The following is a 19,723-nucleotide window of genomic DNA, read 5'->3' as shown; positions in this document are numbered from 1 at the left end:
GTAAACAGTTAATGTATGTTCCTCCGGTGTCTAGATATTCCGACAGCAAAGCATTGTCTTGGAGCATCCTAAAGTGCTTTTATCCATGTCAACATACGAAACAGCTAATAAATTATGATATATTAGCAAACTATCAATGCAAAAAATAACTAGTCCACCAAACAATGGACATTTAATCCTCACTGATATTCACGCTTTTCAATTGGTACAGAGTATAAACACGCGTAGATATTTGGTCTTCTTCTTTGTTACGGTTGGTCTAGTTTTTCAATGAACGTTATAAACGTATCTTTATAATATTATATGCAAGAATTGACTAATTGATTTAAAGTTTTTTTTTCTTTACTGAACAGAAAACCACAAGAAATTTGATCAACATCAATTCAAAAGAAATCTGATGTCATCAATTTACATTTATATATATGAAGAAAAGTATCTGTGGCGTTCAGGGGGGGCGGGCAGCGCGTGTGGATTTTATTTGCATACAAATCTACAGTCTTATTCCGAGATTGATGAAATTTTGAAAAAAAAAAAGAGGAAACATACATACATACATACATAAACAAACATACATACATACAAACATACTGTCTACATATGATTTTGAAAAAAAGGTCTAAAGCTCGGGCAACGCCGGGGAGTTCAATAATAATATAGACCATCTGTTCTATCTGAAATTGTTGAAGAAGTTCTTCTTCCTTCAATCATATTCGTGCATCTTTTTATAATTTGGTGGGGAAGAGAAGGGGATGGGGCAGATGAAGACGGAGAAGTACCTGTATATTCAGATCTGGTCAATAAATACGGCTGTAACCATTTCAAGCAACGTTAAAATTTTGAATGGTAGTATTTCAACAGGGTGATACTGAGAGCATTTTCAACTCGCGTCTCTAATATACTGTTTAATATCTAATGTTAATTGATTAGTTAGCAAAAATTTAAAATTTTATTCGAACCCGCGACATTCGGATTGCTGGTCGAGATTCTTACCCCTCAACAAACGAGGTGTATTTTAATTTCACTATTTTTTTCGATATTAGTTGCGCTTTCATCAGATTTTCATTCTTTACGGATACCCTAATTTGTAGCACTATTAAACACACATTCACCTCAGGGATCTCATTTCTACAGCATTTAGTCTACTTATTGCATCCTTCCTCCATCAGTTCAATGTCTTACTGACAAATATCGGAGTCAGTATCAGCACACAATTATGGCCTGATGACCTTGCGGCTTTTTTATTTTCGTGAAATAATGAAAATCTTGGAAGTGTAAATTAACCTATTTTTCTACATTCAATCAGACTGAAACTCTACAGATAGATTCACTGTCAATGACAATGCATTCTATTAAATTTTGGTGGCATTCACATACACAAACGCGAAAATATACGCATTTATCTGAAACATTACAGCAGTTAATATCGGTAATTACGGTACTACCCAATCTGGAAATGGCGCAGTTGGTTCCAATCCCTGGGGAGGAAGATTCGATTCTCTGTCAAAACAAAAAATATATATTTTAGTTTTTTTTAAAGCTTAAAATACATTTTGAAAGTTCACAGCAGTTAAGAACCAGTCTCTAGGGAGAAATTTCAACCTTCGGTCTAACTAAAACAGAGAAAAATATATATTTTGAAATACTTATATAAATATATGCGTATCGCCAACTATTCCGCCTACCGAGATACTGCAGCACCACGGAAATGTTCGACTAGTACACTCTTTCAGAGCGCTTCTCCGCCATCACATGGGAAGCTTATGGCGCAGACTACGCCAATCAAGTAACAAAATCATCACTGCCATGGTTGCTTGGATGGAGTCCCCTCTGATGACCTTCTGGAGACGGGAGATGTGCAAATATCCTCCATAAACGGCTGCTTACACTCATTTTTGTGTTTATATTTTATCTTTTTTCACTTAAATTCCGCTTTTTTGTGCCTATCGGAATCACCCATGTATTATTATTATTTTTCCAACGCTAATTATGTATATTATTTCAAATATGGAATGTATTGCATTGCCTACCCCTGCATACATTCTGGAATAAATTATTTTTATTAATAAAAACAGATATACCTATTATAGCTTTATTTTCTTAAATCGTTTAAGATGGGTTGATTTTTTAAAAACATAAAAAGAACAATGCTTGTAATAAATATATGACTTTTCTCGATATGAATGTATCGATACGATGATTTTGACAGACCTAGTAAAAATAAAGCGTAATTTTTTTAACAACGTTTAAAAAACTGTGTCCCGCCGCATCTACTTCTGTACCACAGTTTTGCAACGATGATCTATATAAAATGAACGTAAACTAAAAAATGCGCAGTTCACATCGTGTTCCCATCTCACAAATACTTGTTCACACTAATTCTAACTCGACCAGTGTTATAGTATTTTTTTATTACTTCTTTGTCTGTTTATAAATTAAACTACAATAGAAGAAAAATAAAACGTTAAAAAATTAGTTTAAAAAAGTTTTTGTTTCAAAGTTTTGACTCACTTGATATAAAGGTATGTAAAAGATTTGTTTTTATATATTATATATTATATTTTTATATATTATATGTGTTGTATTTAAAAAATAAATTCTGATAAGAATATTTAGGGCCGTTATAGTTGACCCATTATCCTCGCTTATTTTTCATAACGAGCTTAGCCAAAAATTCGTATACTTTTACGTCGTAAGCATAGATATCACATAATAATTAAGTGTAAAAGAAAGAATTTCGATATTTGTAAATAAGATATTTTTAACCTAACTTTGGACTTATCAACAAAACATTTCAATTGGCTTATTCCATTGATGGTGTTTCCAGTCGTGTTTCAGAATCTAGCACAAACTTATTTACATAAAATAATTAATGTTTTTATTATTGCATTATAAAGGATTTTGTGTGTTATGTTGTTGTGTATATTTAGATTCTCTTTGTCTTAAAAAAATAAACATGTGGGTAAAATAAATAAATATCACTTACATATTTATCCATGATTTTAAAAGAGGTACGTGATTCTTATAATGACAAACTGTTACCTCGATATTTCAAAATATCAACTCTCGCTGTATAATTTACGTGTTGTTTTTTGTAAAGTGTCCCACAATCGGTATATTGGTATTAGGCCAGGAACCACCTAGAAACCTAATAATTGTAAATAGTATTTGTTTTGCTGCAGTCAGTTCTTTCTTCTTGAAATTATGACGAACTATTTGTTGAATTTTCACACAGTTGAACATTTAAAATCCCTCCCATAACCAGACTGTTTTGGAGTAGACAATAATGTCATCGACATCCCTAATCCAAGTCTGTACTGATAGGCAATAACAATGTTGCTAGACAAAAGTATGCAATTATTTACGTAAATTTCAAATTTTTCAGATGTTTTACTGAAACCAAATCTTTTCGTCAAGGATTAACCGGACAAATTAGCAAGCTTCACTTTTAGCAAGGATTCGCGAATTCACGCTAACTTAAAGAACAATTGATACATCGGCCCTTAGTAAATTTATAGTTCAATTTATCAGAATAACTTTTTAAGGTTACACGCATTAAAGTCATTGAAGAAGGAGAAAATGATGTTGACAAGTCTAAACAAAACAAAACAGAAAATTAAAAAAAAGGTAACGATCGCAACTGGGGATCAAACCCAGAACCTCCGTCTTATCGAGATTACACTCTAACCACTGAGCTAGTATATATCTCATATTTCTAAATGTTGATTACCAATATTTTATTTGTTTAAAAAAAAAACAATCATATTGTTAGTAAATTTATGATGTCCTGCAGAGCTATTTTAAGAATTCCTTCATGTATAATTGCAATAATAAATTCTTACATGCTTGAAAACTGCATATCCCTTTAGAAGGTCCTTGCTAAAACGGAATTCATCGATAATTCTATCTCTACGAAAGGTTGAAAGTAAATAGTATTTATTGTTGCAGATTCAACAAAATATTTTTCTTGTTTTATCTAATTACGACATTAACCTTTTGTAGTTTGGCCTCGCTTTTCTTTACACTCACCTTCAACTTATTAGTTATTTAATTCAATTACAGCCTAATGACTTAAACGAGAATGTTCTCATCATAATTTGAGCACATCGTATGAATGACTATATGTTAAACTAAGACGAACAACCAACTTTATTTTATAATATTTCAGGTGAAAAAATGTAACAAGCAGTAATTGTTGAATGAAACACTAGTATATATTGAATCATTTCGCGGGTAAGAGATAAGCCGCCATAGCTCAGTGGTCAGAGCTGTCGACCGGAAATCGAAGGGACACGGGTTCGAGTCCCGTTGGCGTCATGTATCTTTTATCAGGAGATTTTTCAATGTGGATGAGTGTTTCAGGCGAATAATTATTGCTTGTAAAATAATTGTTACCCTTTGTGCTATGCATAAAAAATCTTGTCTTAAAAACATTAGTTTACCAAAAAAAAATAATAAACATATATTTTCTATTCACGTTTTCATTTATTCTCCTTCGTTCTCGATGAATCGTATATTTTCAATTCACGTTTTAATTTATTCTCCTTCGTTCTTTATGAATCTTATATTTTCAATTCACGTTTTCATTTATTCTCCATCGTTCTCGATGAATCGTATTGTTTATATTCACGTTTTCATTTATTCTCCATCGTTCTCGATGAATCGTATTGTTTATATTCACGTTTTCATTTATTCTCCATCGTTCTCGATGAATGGTATATTTTTTATTCGCGTTTTCATTTATTCTCATTCGTTTTCGATGAATCGTATATTTTTACGGGGGTAGACAGAAAAAGATGGACCGCCAGTAAACTACGTGTCGGTACACACTAATTGCTTCATTCACATTCATACCCTTCGACCATTCTGACTCTTGACATGTCTCAACCGAAGCATTTGATTCACTTGATCGTGCCATGACTTCTTCTACCATTTTCAAAAATAATATATTGTTACCTATGCCTATTCGAGAAAATGCTTTCGATGGTTAAAAAAATTGCTTTGTTCACATCTGTGATTAATTTAGGCACTCAAAATTTATTCGTGTTAAATTGTAATAAACAAAACAGAAGTATTTAAAAAAAATCTTAATTTACAACTTTCCCCAAATTTAAAACGTGCTTACAAATAATAATAATAATAATTACACAGTATTTTCTACAAAAACGTGTGATTTAGTTAATTATCAAGAATAATAATTTATTGTGAGACGTTATTCTGTTTTCAGTTGCTATAATTATAAATTACATTACAATAGTGTATAAATTTAAATAATGAAATTTGAATCTTTAGCGCAGTTATTATATAAATATTATTTTACAGCATAGACTATGAGCTGCACAATTAAGATTCTCATTTTTTTTTACTTTGTTGTATTTTTAATGAAAATTATTTATGGTATAAGTAGTTCCCTTAAATCAACATAATAAATCATTTATACTAACCACTGAAGTGATTTTCAACATAAAATAATATTTTTTAGTATATATATAATGAATATAAGAAGTAATTTTTAGTAATTCGTTCTAATATGATTTAAGATTATTTTTTTTCCGAATCTGCAACTTTTTGTCCAAATCTGCACCAAACGAAAACAGAATTGAACAAGAGTCGAAAGGCTGTGCCTTCTTGCCTTATGTGCACAATGTGACAGACAGAATTGCCAGCAATTGAACAACAACAAAGAATTACACAGAACAACAAAGATACAGGACTTACTGAGGTCTGCAAAGACTAAGTTTCCTCTGGAAACAGATGGAGTGTATAAACTCAGCTGTTCCGGATGTGACAAGGTCTATGTAGGCCAGACAGAACGGACTATTTCCAAAAGGATTTCAGAACACTTCAGAGCTTGTAAACTCGGCCACCCTGACAAATCGGCATTTGCCGAGCATTTGATTGACACCGGGCATTACTTTGGATTTGTTCCTGAAGTCCTGGGGAGACCCAAAACTTATAGAGCACGGCTGATTACGGAGGCCATTGAAATTCATAAAAATTCCATAAATATTAATAGAAACGATGGAGCTAAGCTTAATAGTTCTTGGTATCCGGTAATTGACGGATACACCAGAGCTAAACGAAGAAAACCACTATAAAAAAAAAATATATACGTTAATGTTAGCTCAGAGGGTTGAAGCTGGCAACACGGTATCACATCCTCATACATAAGCTCACATTTCACCACAACCTCAAATAACACATCTGCCCTGATGATGGACACTGCAATGCTCTCCGAAACGTTGGCTAAAGAAGGAGTTAGCGCAACACTGCATAACACACCAAAAACAAATAACAATAATTTGTTCTAAGAAAGTGCTTAAGAACTCGTAATAAATTTTACTAAGAGTCCCAACCGTCAAGAGCCAGTAAGACTATGGCATCCCCAATCAGGGTATTTTGTGAGGCTGCAGGTAGTGAGGAGGGAAAGGAGATGGAGAAAAGGAAATGGGGAAGTACCTGGTTATTCAAATCTGGTCACCAAACACGGACAAAGCCAATTCAAGCAACGTTTAAATTCTGAATGGTTGTCTTACATCAGGATACTGAGAGTATCTTACACTTTGAAACGTGCCACAACTATACTGTATATTATTTTTAATTTATAATTTTTGAAATAACACAAATTAATTAAATAAAATTTACCTGTGCGCGCCAGGGTTTGAACCCTGTGATCTCCAGCTTGCTAGTCGAGTGCCTCACCCCTCGACGACGGAGGCCGTCAATTATCCTTAGAGGCAATAAAAATAATCCAAATAAGATTTTTAAAACTATTGATATAATTGAAATGGGGAGAGTTTTATGCGGATGATAGTGTCAGTGTATCAGATACAATGTTACAGATCTATGGAGATTGTGGGGTCAGATGTGTAACTATCTTCCGTAGGATTAGTATGCGTTCAATGTTTGTACATATGTAGTACAATCTGTTTCTCAATTGGTGAGAACCTAACTGATTCAAATCCACAGGTATACTAATTCTGAGGTGAGAGGTTTTGTTTTGCTAAAGACGGTAAAAGAAATAATACATTCATTAAAAACAAAGCTATATGTAAAGAAGAAATTTAATTAGACAGTCATATTATTTGTCAATGAATTTAATGAGTATTTTAATTTGATTCCTTTGTCTTATATAAGTTTATTGGCCGGTCCTGAGCCACATTGTGCCTGGCGCTAATAAAAACCTAAAGGACGCTGTGTTAGGTGTTATGGACTTAGTTAGGCCTCTTAGTAAGTTTATTTATTTATTACAAGATAATACATTACAAAATAATAACAAAGTTATAATGTATTATTCCCAGTGAGTTTAAAAAACTCATTTCGGGAAAGACAACATTAGATTACAATTGCAATTACAATTACGATTGACAAGACAACATAAATACATTTAAATAAATAAACGCAGATGTCATTATGGAGTTCCAAAGAAATATGGTGTTAGTCATTAATAAAACTGCTGAGGAAATAGCTTTTAAGAGTTTTTGCCAATATTTTTTTGTTCGTTGACGGAAGTTTTAGATTACTAGGTAATACGTTGTATTGCTTATGTGCGATGTATTGAGTTGGTTCCTGCAAGCGGACTGCTTCAATTGCGCATGCATAGGACCGTTCCTGGGCGTTGGTGTTATCCAAATAGGAGGCGTTGAAAGGTTTTAAGGGGCGGTGAGCTGAATTGGGGTTCGGAGGAAATGACGACAAAAAAACGACATTTTTCTAATCAAGTCGTAGATACACCATTGCAAGAATCTTGCATCCTATGAACCGTTTCAAAAAACTTTTTTTTTAATTTAGAAAGCAATATTTTAAGGTTATAAATAATCGCAAAACGTTGAAAATCCACCCATTTCCACCATTATAAGTGGAAAATGTAGTTTGTGCAATGATGAGTAGTAGTACAAGTAGTAGAAAAACCCGCAACGCCCGAGTGGGAACGATTAGTTAGCACACTACCAACCGTGATATTTTAAGGTCATGATATTAAGTAACTTTAACTTAATGTTTTTACGCCTGCATCGATATTTTTGCTTTTTAAATGGAGTTTTCAAGAAAAATACACTTGGAAAGTGAGTTGTGAGAAAGATAAGGTTGGGAACCTCTGCTCTAGACTATGACTATAGACTGTGGCATCCCCAATTGGGGAAAATTGTGAGGGGATAGTAGTGTTGATAATGATAGTCTTTCATCAGGGCAATACTGAAAGTATGTACCACTCTGGAACGTGCCGCAAATATTTTCTACATTATTTTTAATGAATATATTGCGAAATAATATCAATTTAAAATAATCATTTTTAAATAATATTATCAAATGTAAAATGCAAAATGCGAAGCAGAAAAAACAGACCGATTTATTTTTCATATTTTTCATTTGTGAATTTGAGAGAATATTATCTTAAATGATAAAATATTACATTTTTGAGGTTTTATTTATTTAACGCCCAGAGGGATTTTACATGTAGGCGGTACAATTTTGATGACAGACAATTTTGAAACATGAGAAAGAAATAACAAAAATAAATATACATTAAAAATGCAAGAAAAAAAATTAAAAAGAACAAGAACATAAATAAAAAATACAGCGATTTAACTGGTTTACAAAAATACAACTTCCATTTAGGAATAGTCTTGAAATAAATCTTTTACGTGGTCCACAAAATTCGCAAAGTTAATATTAAATATATCGACATCACCTAAGTATATTGGTTTCCCATAGTGTGAAACCGTTGTATTGGGGAGTTCGCAATGTAATTGCGCTTATGTGTGTTGCAGTGGAATAGTGTATTTTATCGTGTTGTTATTGTAGGTATTCGTAAGTTTATGAGTTGCAGAAGTTCGCAATAGTCGAATTTAGAGTTCAGAATTTTGAATATAAAAGTTAAGTGGTTTATTTTACGCATATCTTTAATAAGAAATGATATTGTAAGTCTTCTAGTAGGATATTTAATTTAAAATTTATAAAAGATTTTTTTTTTATTCGCTCAATGTTAATATGAATTTTGTAAGAGGGAGACCAAACTACTGAGTTGTATTCAGTAATGCTTCTAACTAGAGATATTTATAACAGCTTAAAGGCTTTTACTCAACAAGTTTTAAAACATCAAATAAAATTGTCTTGCGCACGTCGGGATTTGGAACCCGAGACCTCCGGATACGTAGCCTAGGATCGTAACCACTTATCCACGAAGGTCGTCAATTACAGTAAGATGAGATAATAATCTGCAGTAGTAAGAATATCGTGATGTCACGCACAGACGCGGAAGAAAGGATGTACAGAAATCACCAATAACGTTCTTCCAATAAAAGGTACCCACGTTTAAAGTATGTGTTATTTACGCTAGCTATGAAAGATGGTAGAAGGAAGCATATTAAAGTGAATGAGCAAAGTGAAATAGATAATTCTACAATATCAGATCGATAGACGTAACTACCTACGATTTTAGAATGATTTTCCGAGCACAGTCGCGCTGTTGGCAGCCAAACCGATATTGATAATGCAATAAATAATAAATCGATGTGCGCTAGAAACACTGGAAGCATTATTGATGAATTGACATTCCGAAACGTCAAACGTCACACAGCTACTGGTGATGATCTAGCTTGTCAGACCATCGGGGAATAATTAATTCCATGTGAAAAAAATGGGTTGATTACAAAATGCAATCTGCAGGAAAAGCAACAAATTATAATCCAGCCAGCAAATACATAAAAAAACAGAAGACTCACCGAAAATATCACTCGCATTGAGTTTATCAGCGATTCCTTAATCTTCAAATTCGGCAGCGGACGTCAATCGGCACAATAACACTTGCATTCGCACCATGAAATTATAATCTGTCACGACCAGCTCTCAAGAGAGTAGAATTTTGAATAATATTGAATTAGCACATTTTAATTCAAAAAGTACTGTCATTCACTTGTGACAAAAATATTTTAATCTTTTAGTCTTAAATCGACCAAACAGGAATAGTGGCTCTCTCTTTTGTCAAACGATATAATTTGGATGAATCCAGCTGATTAATGCAAAGATGACTGTAATTCATTATCACTTACCTGCAGAGCAAAATCTATACAAAACTGACCAGAGATGTCTATTCTGTCCACTATTTTTAATTTTCAAAATTTATTTCAAACTATTTTTAAGTCTACTGCTTTTCCAGCTACGTAAAAATATTAATAAATGAACAACGTTGAATTGAAATACCAACCTAAATATTCATTGGCAGTCCGCATTAACTTTTTGACACTAAAAAGGGAATAAATTAGTGAATGAGGTCTTTGAAATTTCGTTTTTCCAAGCCCGAATCATTGTAGCGTCATCGGCCCAAACGGATTGAACTCACCACGTATACAACTTCTTTCAATTCTGAGAGCTTCGTTCGTTAATAAACCAATTGTTTTGCAGAAAGAACGACATCATTTAAAAAAAATGTGTACATTGACAGCTAACCGAAGCTTATCTGATACTATGGAGGCTGCGCTAAAATTCGTCTATAGGCTGTCGGAACAATTCATATCAATCGTTGAACGTGCTCGCAATTATCGCTAACTGACAATAGATGACGAATTTAGTCAATACCGTATTGAAATAGAGCTTTATCGCTCGTCCACGCTAGATCTCATAATCGGTGACAAAAGAGTGACTTATTTTAAAGAAACTTAATTACTCAAAACGATCCATATTTTTCTAATTTTTTTTTCAAATAAAAGGCAAACCGCAAGGCCGTTATCATCTTTGTTATACTGTGCGGAGGGTTAAAGAAAACCACATGCCAAAAATGTGTATATTCTTAATGTGCCTTATAACGCCAATAATATAGGTAAAAAGCGTAAAAGTTGCTTGGCAAATTTTTGGCCAAAGTGTATTTTCTGAATAATTTTATAAGTAAAAAAATATAAAGGGAAACTGTCACAGTTAATCTTAGCCATAATACTGTACTTTTGAAAAAAATATTTTCTTTAATAGTTTACGTTTTTATTTATTTATTTATTGTAAGAAACAAACAGCAATTTTATACAGGATAAGTTATACAAGAGGTTAAATATGAGGTAAGCCAAAATAGTTTCTTATGCTAATGTTGGTTAATGTGATATAATACAAAATTGTAATTGGTTATAACCATTAACTAAAAATGAAATTAACAAAAAATAAAAAAAATAAGAATCATATAAATATATTATAAGGAAGAAGGAATGGGAAAGGGCAAGAGGCAGAGGAAGATGGGATGGGGACAGGAGACGCTCATGTTATACCTTTTCGATAACTGTGCATTGATTTAATTAACATTTGTGGTCGTACGCTTGACTTCGTTTCGGTATTTCAAAGTAATTAACAATTTTATTTCAATTCCACTCAAGCAAAACGATAGGAAACACTTTTATTTATCGAAAGCATATTTTTTTATATTCATGATATAAACCGATTCGTAATAAATATTGATCTAAAATGGTGATACATCATTAAGCTTCGTATTAACCCTGTGAGCCTCAGAAGGACATTACTGGCCACAAACATTGTATTCCATTATATCCTCTGAAGGACAAATCTGACCGCGGGCGTTAATGCATTTTTTTCTAAAATGCAGATGAATGTGTGATTTTTTCGCCGTTGGAAAGAAAAATAATTATTCTTTTCAGTTTTTCTCAAATATTTAAAATTCATTTCGAGTATAAAATTCTAAAAATTGTCAAAGTTAAAGATTTCAAATTGGCGGGAATTTTCCGTTGATATTTGAAAGTTTAAAAATTATTTAAATATTTTTATTTATACAAGTAAGGTGATGTATCATACGTATCCAGACCTCCAGAATATTTCAAGAGAATTCATATTTACGCCAAAATCACAAAAACACTCAAACCCCGAAACCACTTGATACCGTGTCGCCGACAGTACGCCAAAATCACAAAAACACTTCAACCCCGAAACCGCTTGATACCGTGTCGCCGACACATTTGGAAATCTTTACATCAAAATAACTCAAAAAGTATTATATGTGATTAATCAAGATAATTACATAGCAATATAATAGCAGAACCTGAAACACATCTGAAAATAATCATCCAGCACCTCCCTCGGACACACCAACCCACGAAGTGACCACGGCTAGGAAGGCTACTCAGTATTTACGTAGGACCCCCTCCACTACTCCCCGGATGGAATTCCATGATGGCCGCCGTCTCCAACCAATCACAGCCCACCATATCACCTTGACTTTCTTATCAAACACTGATAACAGATTCAAATGTGATTAATTGTGATATCATCAGACTGGATTTACGGGAAAAAGATGCAAGATATAACTACGAAATAAATACCAACATCAAGAAATGATTATATACTAATACAATAACATGAATAATTATATCTAACTATATTTGTTACCCATTGGGAAATGTTCAAACCAAAGATATTTAACTTCAAACCCAATATGAAAATTTGTATAATTATTTATAAAATAAATAAACGGGACTGCGGGATATGGTTTTGGTAGACTGAACTGACTTGGTTAAAGGTATCATATTAAAATATAACTTTCCTCTCAACAAGATAATTGCAGAGAGGAAAAATACCTAACCACTTTACTCCTCACGAAAGAGGATAGAACGCCTCCGAGAGGGTTCGATTTGAAAACGTTCTATAAATAGAGAACCGAATTCCATACAAAGTCAGTTCAACAACTACTTCTGAGAGGGAATCCTCTCTCCCGAAAAACCATCTCCAAGTCTCCAAAAGTCTCAAGAAATATTTTCAAGTGTTTTTATTCAGTAGTAAATTCAGTTTTTGCCAGTAATAAATTCTTTTCGTCAGCTCAGATCTGGAAATAAATTCCTCTCTGATCGTGGCTTTAAGCTCCACTACCATCCTCTACAACATCTACCAAGACTGAAAACGCTGACAAGTGTACCCAGCTACCTTCGTATCTACAGTTATTGTACGGACGGTTTATTGTCTCGTACAGGTGACTTTTTAAAAGTTTTACGTTTTTATGTAGGATATTAAAATTTTATTATTTATAAATATCAATATTGATTTTAATTACGCATATCTAAAAGATAATTTGATCTAATTTCGAAAATTGTATTTTTTTCGACCCGATCATCAAAAATATTGAATATATAGCATAATTTATTAATTAATAAATTTCACGAGAAATTCCACCAGTGGTTAGTCTTGTATTTAAACATATTTAAATAATTTTGATTTACTTGATCATACCTTGTCCCATACTGGACTTCTTCTACTCTTTACACCACTCTCTCGGTTCATCCGCTCTACATGCTCAAACCATCTAAGCGTCGTTTTATTTATCTTTTTCAATAAGTATTCTTCAGCCTTTGATACATTCTGAATCTCCATATATGTAACACATTTTAGCACATAGAGATCGCAATTCTGCAACATTCTGTAATCTTTCATCGTTCCTCAATTAGTTCCTGAAAGACATGTTGCGAAGGTTGAATATGTGTTTGGTGTTAAAATTAAACAATGTAATATTTTATAATAGATTTATTCTGTTGCCGGGATAAAACAGCCGTGAATGAATTTTAACAGTTTTTATATATCACACAAGCAATTAATCACAACAGACACAGCAAGGATTATTTAAGTCGCGGCGCGAATGGATTAAGTTGTTTCGATTAGTGCGTTAAAGATATGTAAGTAGTAGATTGCCTGAGTACCTTCCCGCTGTCACTTATATAAGGTGCGAATTCATCGAGAATCATCCAGCGGATAGAAAGATGGGCACTACCTGCGGTGTTCGCTATTAGGTTCCAATGCAATTCATGTTTCACCTAAGAACGTTCCTGAACATTCTAGTTACTATCGCTACAATATGTTGCCGCCCATAACGTTGAAGATTCTGGCGGTCGCCCAATGCCTGTAGAAATAGCGAGGTAGTTTTAGGTACCATCCTGCTTGACCTCTAGGCAATGTTCAGTAGGTTCTACGACGGCGTAGGTACCTAGGTACTACTATTTACTAAGTAGTACCCGACAGTGTCCAACTCGAGTAGTGGCGTACCACTACAGATAAGTGGGAATCCTAAATGTAGGTACTAATGTTTTTCTTTTGAAAAACAATTTAACATATTTCCAGGTCTAATACTTGTGTTTGTTTTTCATAGATATAACCGTCTTCTCAGCTGACGTCTAAAACCAACGAACAAAAGGAGTGTGTACTAAAACCTACCTCAGAATGGCGATGCTAAAGGTAAGATTATAATATTATATTCCTGTATATAAGAACGCATGAAGACTACCCACTATTAATACATCATGAAGATTGGACACAAAGTCTCCAGTCGTGGAGGAATGGGGCCATTACAGTAACGGCGTATAAAATTAGATGGCCCATACCTCCTGGAATGCTATAAGTTATTCATACCAAACAACTACAGCCAGTGACGGCACCATAATCTGCTATGTATTACACATAGCAGAACGAACGTACTGGCTCGGCAAAGCGTGACACGAGGTATGGCGGTATTCAATAATATTTCGAAGACTGTTGACATATTTAACAGTACCCTTGAAGGATACAAGGGGCATTTAAATGCCATGCATTACCCATCATAATATATGTATATTTTACATTTCTTCTTTTTATTTGAAGTCGATGTTACATGTGTATTGTAAATGGACACACAAAGATTACAAATTCAGTTTATTTAAATTATTGTCTTTATCATTAAATAAAAATTAAGATGTTCTTTTGTTCAAAATCTTAAATCTCGGAAAGTTCTTCATCGATTGCTTTGAAATTTTAATACAACGTTGCATTCGAATATGCGGGTTTTATATACCTACAATATATATATATATGTCACATGTGACAGGTAAAAATATGCCTTTTTTTCAAAAACACAGCCATCTGTTGGACGTAAAAGTAACACGCGCTATTGTTTATCTATATGCACAGACAGAATGAACCACAACAAGTAATTACAAGTAGAAGCAATAAAAAATGGTAGAAGTAAGTACCAACAAATCATGTGTATATTGAAGATTTAAAACAATTCCAAAGATTTGTTTAAAAAACCCACAACGGGACACTATTCTTAACATTGTATGTTTTATATACATATATCAATTTAGTTGAGGCGATGTTTGTTTAATTGCAAACACTACAACTATTACAAATTGAATCTGGAAGAAACTAGTTGCATCAACCAAATCTCAAACACATCATAAAATAATTACGTTATGCCATATCATACAATAATTTTGCTAAACCATGTGTAACCGTTCTCATAAAAAAACCGGTCCCTTCAAAAATATTTTAGAATAATGAATTGTTTATTGTTCTTTCTTGTGTATCTACCAATTTCTAATTGAAGTAAATGCGATTTTAATGAAGTAATCGGTGGAAACTTTTTTATTAAGAAATTTTGACTTGCCCAAATTTTTTCCCACGCGTTGTTTCATTTATTTTCTGGACATTAGATCGCCGCGTAGATTCTCCTCCCCCTGCGCATCGGATCGATAGACTTTATACCCATTTTCCGAGCACGACCGCGCTGTCGATACCCGAACCGATATTGAAATGAAATAATTATTATTATTATTGGATTATTTATATAGAGCCGTTTTCGTGAGAAAATCACCTCAAGGGCGCTTAGAAACTTAATTTATGCATTGATCACTTAGATTTTTGGCTTATAACTAAGTTTTATAGATAGAGACTTATGACTAGGAGCTTATAACTAAGATAAATGTCGAGTGATTTACAACTAAGACTTTTAACTAATGACTTAAACTATACATTTTTATGACCAATGAGCATTTTCACAATACCGCCTATAATACGACTTACTACAGCTTAAACTAGAGATTTACGACTAACATACATATTTACATTTACAAATACAGATTGTTATGATTTCTGCCCGTGGTGTTAGTGGTAAGGTATAAAATATTACAAGTAAATTAAAATATAAAATTAACAATGTCGAATTGAATTACTAAATGTATTGTGTATCGGCTTAATTATCGACAGACCCTACGAGCCCAGCAGTACTAGTTAAATTGATATAAAATTGTCGTCAGTTAAACCCATCAATATTATGTAAGGTAACCTAACCCAACCAATAATTTTTGTGCTCGATTTGTAGATCTTTTCAATGTGAGCATGAAATTAATGCGAGCGTCATAGTTACCAAGTGCCTTTAATTTTGCTATTAAAATATACGGTCTGGTAAATAACTGAACATATGTTATTACAAATGCTCCAGTCAATAATTGAATTAATGTCTTCCGGCAGATGTCTACGGTCCTTCAATGATTGTGTTCTCAAAAACAGTTTAATGTAATCAGTGAAAAGAAATTAATGGAAGAATTTGATATTTTTACGAAAGTTATTTATAAAAATTAAAAATAATAAGGGTCCTAAATTGGTTTCCTGTGGTACACCGGAGTTGTACTTGTGATCTTATTTTTATGTTAATGTAACTTTGGGTTACTTGGTAGTACCAAGATGGTATCCCGTTGAAACTTCATAATATAGTTTTGTTTTAATACACAGAGAAGAGTTTTGTGTTACGTCTGTAACTGTTTCACCGGCTTCGCAATCATCAAGTCTGCGAACACAACTAACTAGTGCGAAAATGACGCATAAAATCTCGCATTGGGAAATTAAGCATTATTTCGTGTGTTCTCGTCGAGAAGCGTGGAGAAGAAATTAGAGCTGTGAAAAGATGGAGTGAAGTTGGTACAAGATGATTATAGTTTGGTATTGCACGAATGGTTTTGTAATATAGGTAGGTACTGCGATCTTTTGTAGATGCGAATGATGGTTTATTTGAACGCATTAAGACGAGACAATTCCCTAAAATAAAGCCAGAATCTTAACGACGTATATGAAGCAGCAGTGAGCGAAAATATTGGACAGACCTGCAGTTGAATTTTCCCTATCAAAACTCTAAAATAAAGGGAGATCTTAGACATAAGTGATAAAGTCGTGAGAAAACAATATTTGGCGCTTAATGGACGGACCTACGGTCTACTTTGCCTTAGCAGGCCAAGAAATCGATCTTTCCGTGATGTTTATTTAAATTATTAGTGATTAACGTATTACTAAAATCTCAAAGGATTCCGCAGGAAGTTACTAAAGCATCGTCTAGGAAAATAAAATCTGGTGCTTACCGCTAATTTTATAGTTAAAAAATGTTTTGTAAATTTCTCAAACCGTTTTAGATAAAATATTTTTATGATAAGGTCCTGTTTTTATTCATTTTAAATATAAATAACTTACATCCGTAGGGATCCCTCTAGAAAAATTTGCAATGTTAGTAATACGTTCATTAGAAATAATTAAAATATGAGCGTCGAGGAGGCCCACGTTATAAAAGTCTTATGTCGCCTAAAATGGAATCATTTTTACGTATCCGTGAAATTTCAGCAATTCTTTGAAGTATTAAATGCTCTTACGTTGATGAAATCGTATGCTTGCCGTTAAATATCTATGCCCTTTTCTATATTTCTTAAAATTAGCGCAATATAAACATCCACTCAAAAATTATTTTTCCATAATGTAACTTTATATACGCAATATGGACATGTTGAAATGAAATGATGATATTTCTCATTGTTCTTTTTTTGTTATTTTTGGTTGTGATACACAAAATAATTGTATGTTATTTTTAAGTTTAAAACTACTATTATGTAATGATATTATTTTTCTTACTTTTGTACTCTATTATATGTTTATTTATAAAAGGCAGTATAGCCGTTTATGTATTTAAAATTAAAAAAAAGAACTTAAAAATAAACATGTATCTACCTTTATATTATCTGCAATAAATAGTACAAAATAAAGTCGCTATCAGCGTCTGTCTGTTTGTGCGCTTAGTTCTTCTAAACTACGGAACATATTTTAATAGGATTTTCACTTTCATTTAGAGTTTTTTTTCCGTAAAGTTTACATATATAATACATGCATATTATATTTATAGAAAATAGAGAAAAGTCGATTTTTTGTAATCAAGTCGTAAAATATAATTTAGGGCGCTTACATTGCTAACGCTGACTAAACTTTGTTAGATACATCAAAATAATGTACTACGGAATTGTATATCTTTAAAAGGCCTGCATAAAAGTCAGGGATGGTATATGTCTATATCCTAAGGTTAACCCCTAGCAACGCCAGGTACACGTCAGCTAGTAATATTATAAAGAAAAATGTCTAGGTATGACGTGTGGGTTTGTTTTCATGATACACTAGCTGAAGTGTACTAGGCGTTTTCAATGGTTTTGCAGTAAAGTTTTGATGTTGTGAATTCTAGTGTATCTGAAAACTGGGAAAATTTTTAATATGGAGATATATAATGTTATTCTATTATTTCCGCCTACAAAAACAAATAAAATCCAGAACCACCAAGGTATTAGTGTACAAAACACTAATTAGACCAGTGCTTACGTACGCACCCGAGACGTGGGTTCTAACTAAGAAGAATGAGCGAGCACTGGATGTTTTTGAAAGGAAAATTTTGAGGCGCATCTTCGGACCGGTTCTAGAAAATGGATTTTGGCGCAGACGTTATAACAATGAGCTCTATACTCTGCTTAAGGAGCTAAACATCACAAAGTTCATAAAACTGGGAAGACTTCGGTGGCTAGGTCATGTGGAGAGAATGACCGAGCATCAAGAACCAAAATCCCTGCTGAGCTCAAGACCGATAGGGAGAAGGAGCCTGGGAAGGCCAAGGTTAAGATGGAGCGACAACGTTCTCAAAGATTTGTCTGCCTTGGAGCTTCGAAACTGGAGAGAGCTGGCGGGAGATGAGTGGAGGAAGACTCTTTAAGAGGCCAAGACCCACCAGGGGTTGTAGAGCCAAAAGTGATGATGATAATGTTATTCTAAAGAATTCAAATGTTTACTTTTTATAAGTTTTTATTTCACTCGATCATGCCACGTCTTCCTTGGGCCTGCCCGATTTCCACCATTCACTACTGGATACCACAATGGTACTACTAAAAAAACTACATTATAAAACGACTTTTCTTCCATTCCGAATATTATTCCCATGAAGAGATAATGCGAAGTCTTCCCCGAGCGTCTCCAACTTCTACCATTTCAACCACAATGATAAGAACGAAATTTTCAGCGATATCGGTCGAGTAGCTTTTAGTCTATGGGGGACAAACAGACAAACTTTGTTATTTTTATGATATGTTTGATGATGACTTTTATTCCAACATTGATGAAATTTTGCTCACACGATCTTCAAAAAATGAGAAGAAAAGTCGCTGTCTATATGAGATTTTGAAAAACCACGCCACCTTCTTTTCCCAGCATTTAAAGCCGGATTTTAATACTTTACGATGAAATTTTCCACACTTCTCGTTCAAAATTACAGGAACGTTACTATCAATATCTGATTTTAAAATCTCTGTATAAAGCCCGGGCAATGTCGGGAAATCATCTAGTATTAAATTAAAAAAGGTGACTTATGTAAAAAGGTGACCGCCACCCCAAACAAAAAAAAATACAAAGTTAATTATTTTTTTTATCCATAATAACAAATTAAGATGCACCCATTCAACTACTAACAAAATTAGTTTAAATTCCCATCATTTTGTGTTAGTAGTCATAATTAGATTCTCTCACACTCGTGCATTGTCCATTTAGAACAATGGCTAGATGGCGTAGTGGTAGCAACCCATAACATTATGTCTGGCTAGTGGGAATGTATTTCACTAGGAAACGGAATAACTTGAGTTGAGACAGATTT

The 19,723-nt window shown here is 33.3% G+C and overlaps 1 protein-coding gene across 1 annotated transcript in view; it reads left to right on the top strand.

The window, feature by feature from the left end:
- Positions 1-2,344: 2,344 nt before the first annotated feature.
- Positions 2,345-19,723, top strand: part of LOC149409581 (uncharacterized) — a 35,008-nt gene continuing 17,629 nt past the window's right edge. The window contains exons 1-2 of the mRNA XM_089649404.1: positions 2,345-2,519; positions 14,120-14,205. Coding sequence (XP_089505530.1) covers positions 14,191-14,205 — 15 coding nt within the window. The 5' untranslated portion in view covers positions 2,345-2,519; positions 14,120-14,190. The remainder of the gene's footprint in view (positions 2,520-14,119; positions 14,206-19,723) is intronic.

Source organism: Hesperophylax consimilis, chromosome 30 (genome assembly GCF_061612785.1).
Source record: "Hesperophylax consimilis isolate HC1 chromosome 30, BYU_Hcon_1.0, whole genome shotgun sequence".
NCBI classification, from domain to species: domain Eukaryota; kingdom Metazoa; phylum Arthropoda; class Insecta; order Trichoptera; family Limnephilidae; genus Hesperophylax; species Hesperophylax consimilis.
Note: the sequence above shows the minus strand (reverse complement) of the source record. Positions and strands in the feature narration are given on the sequence as shown.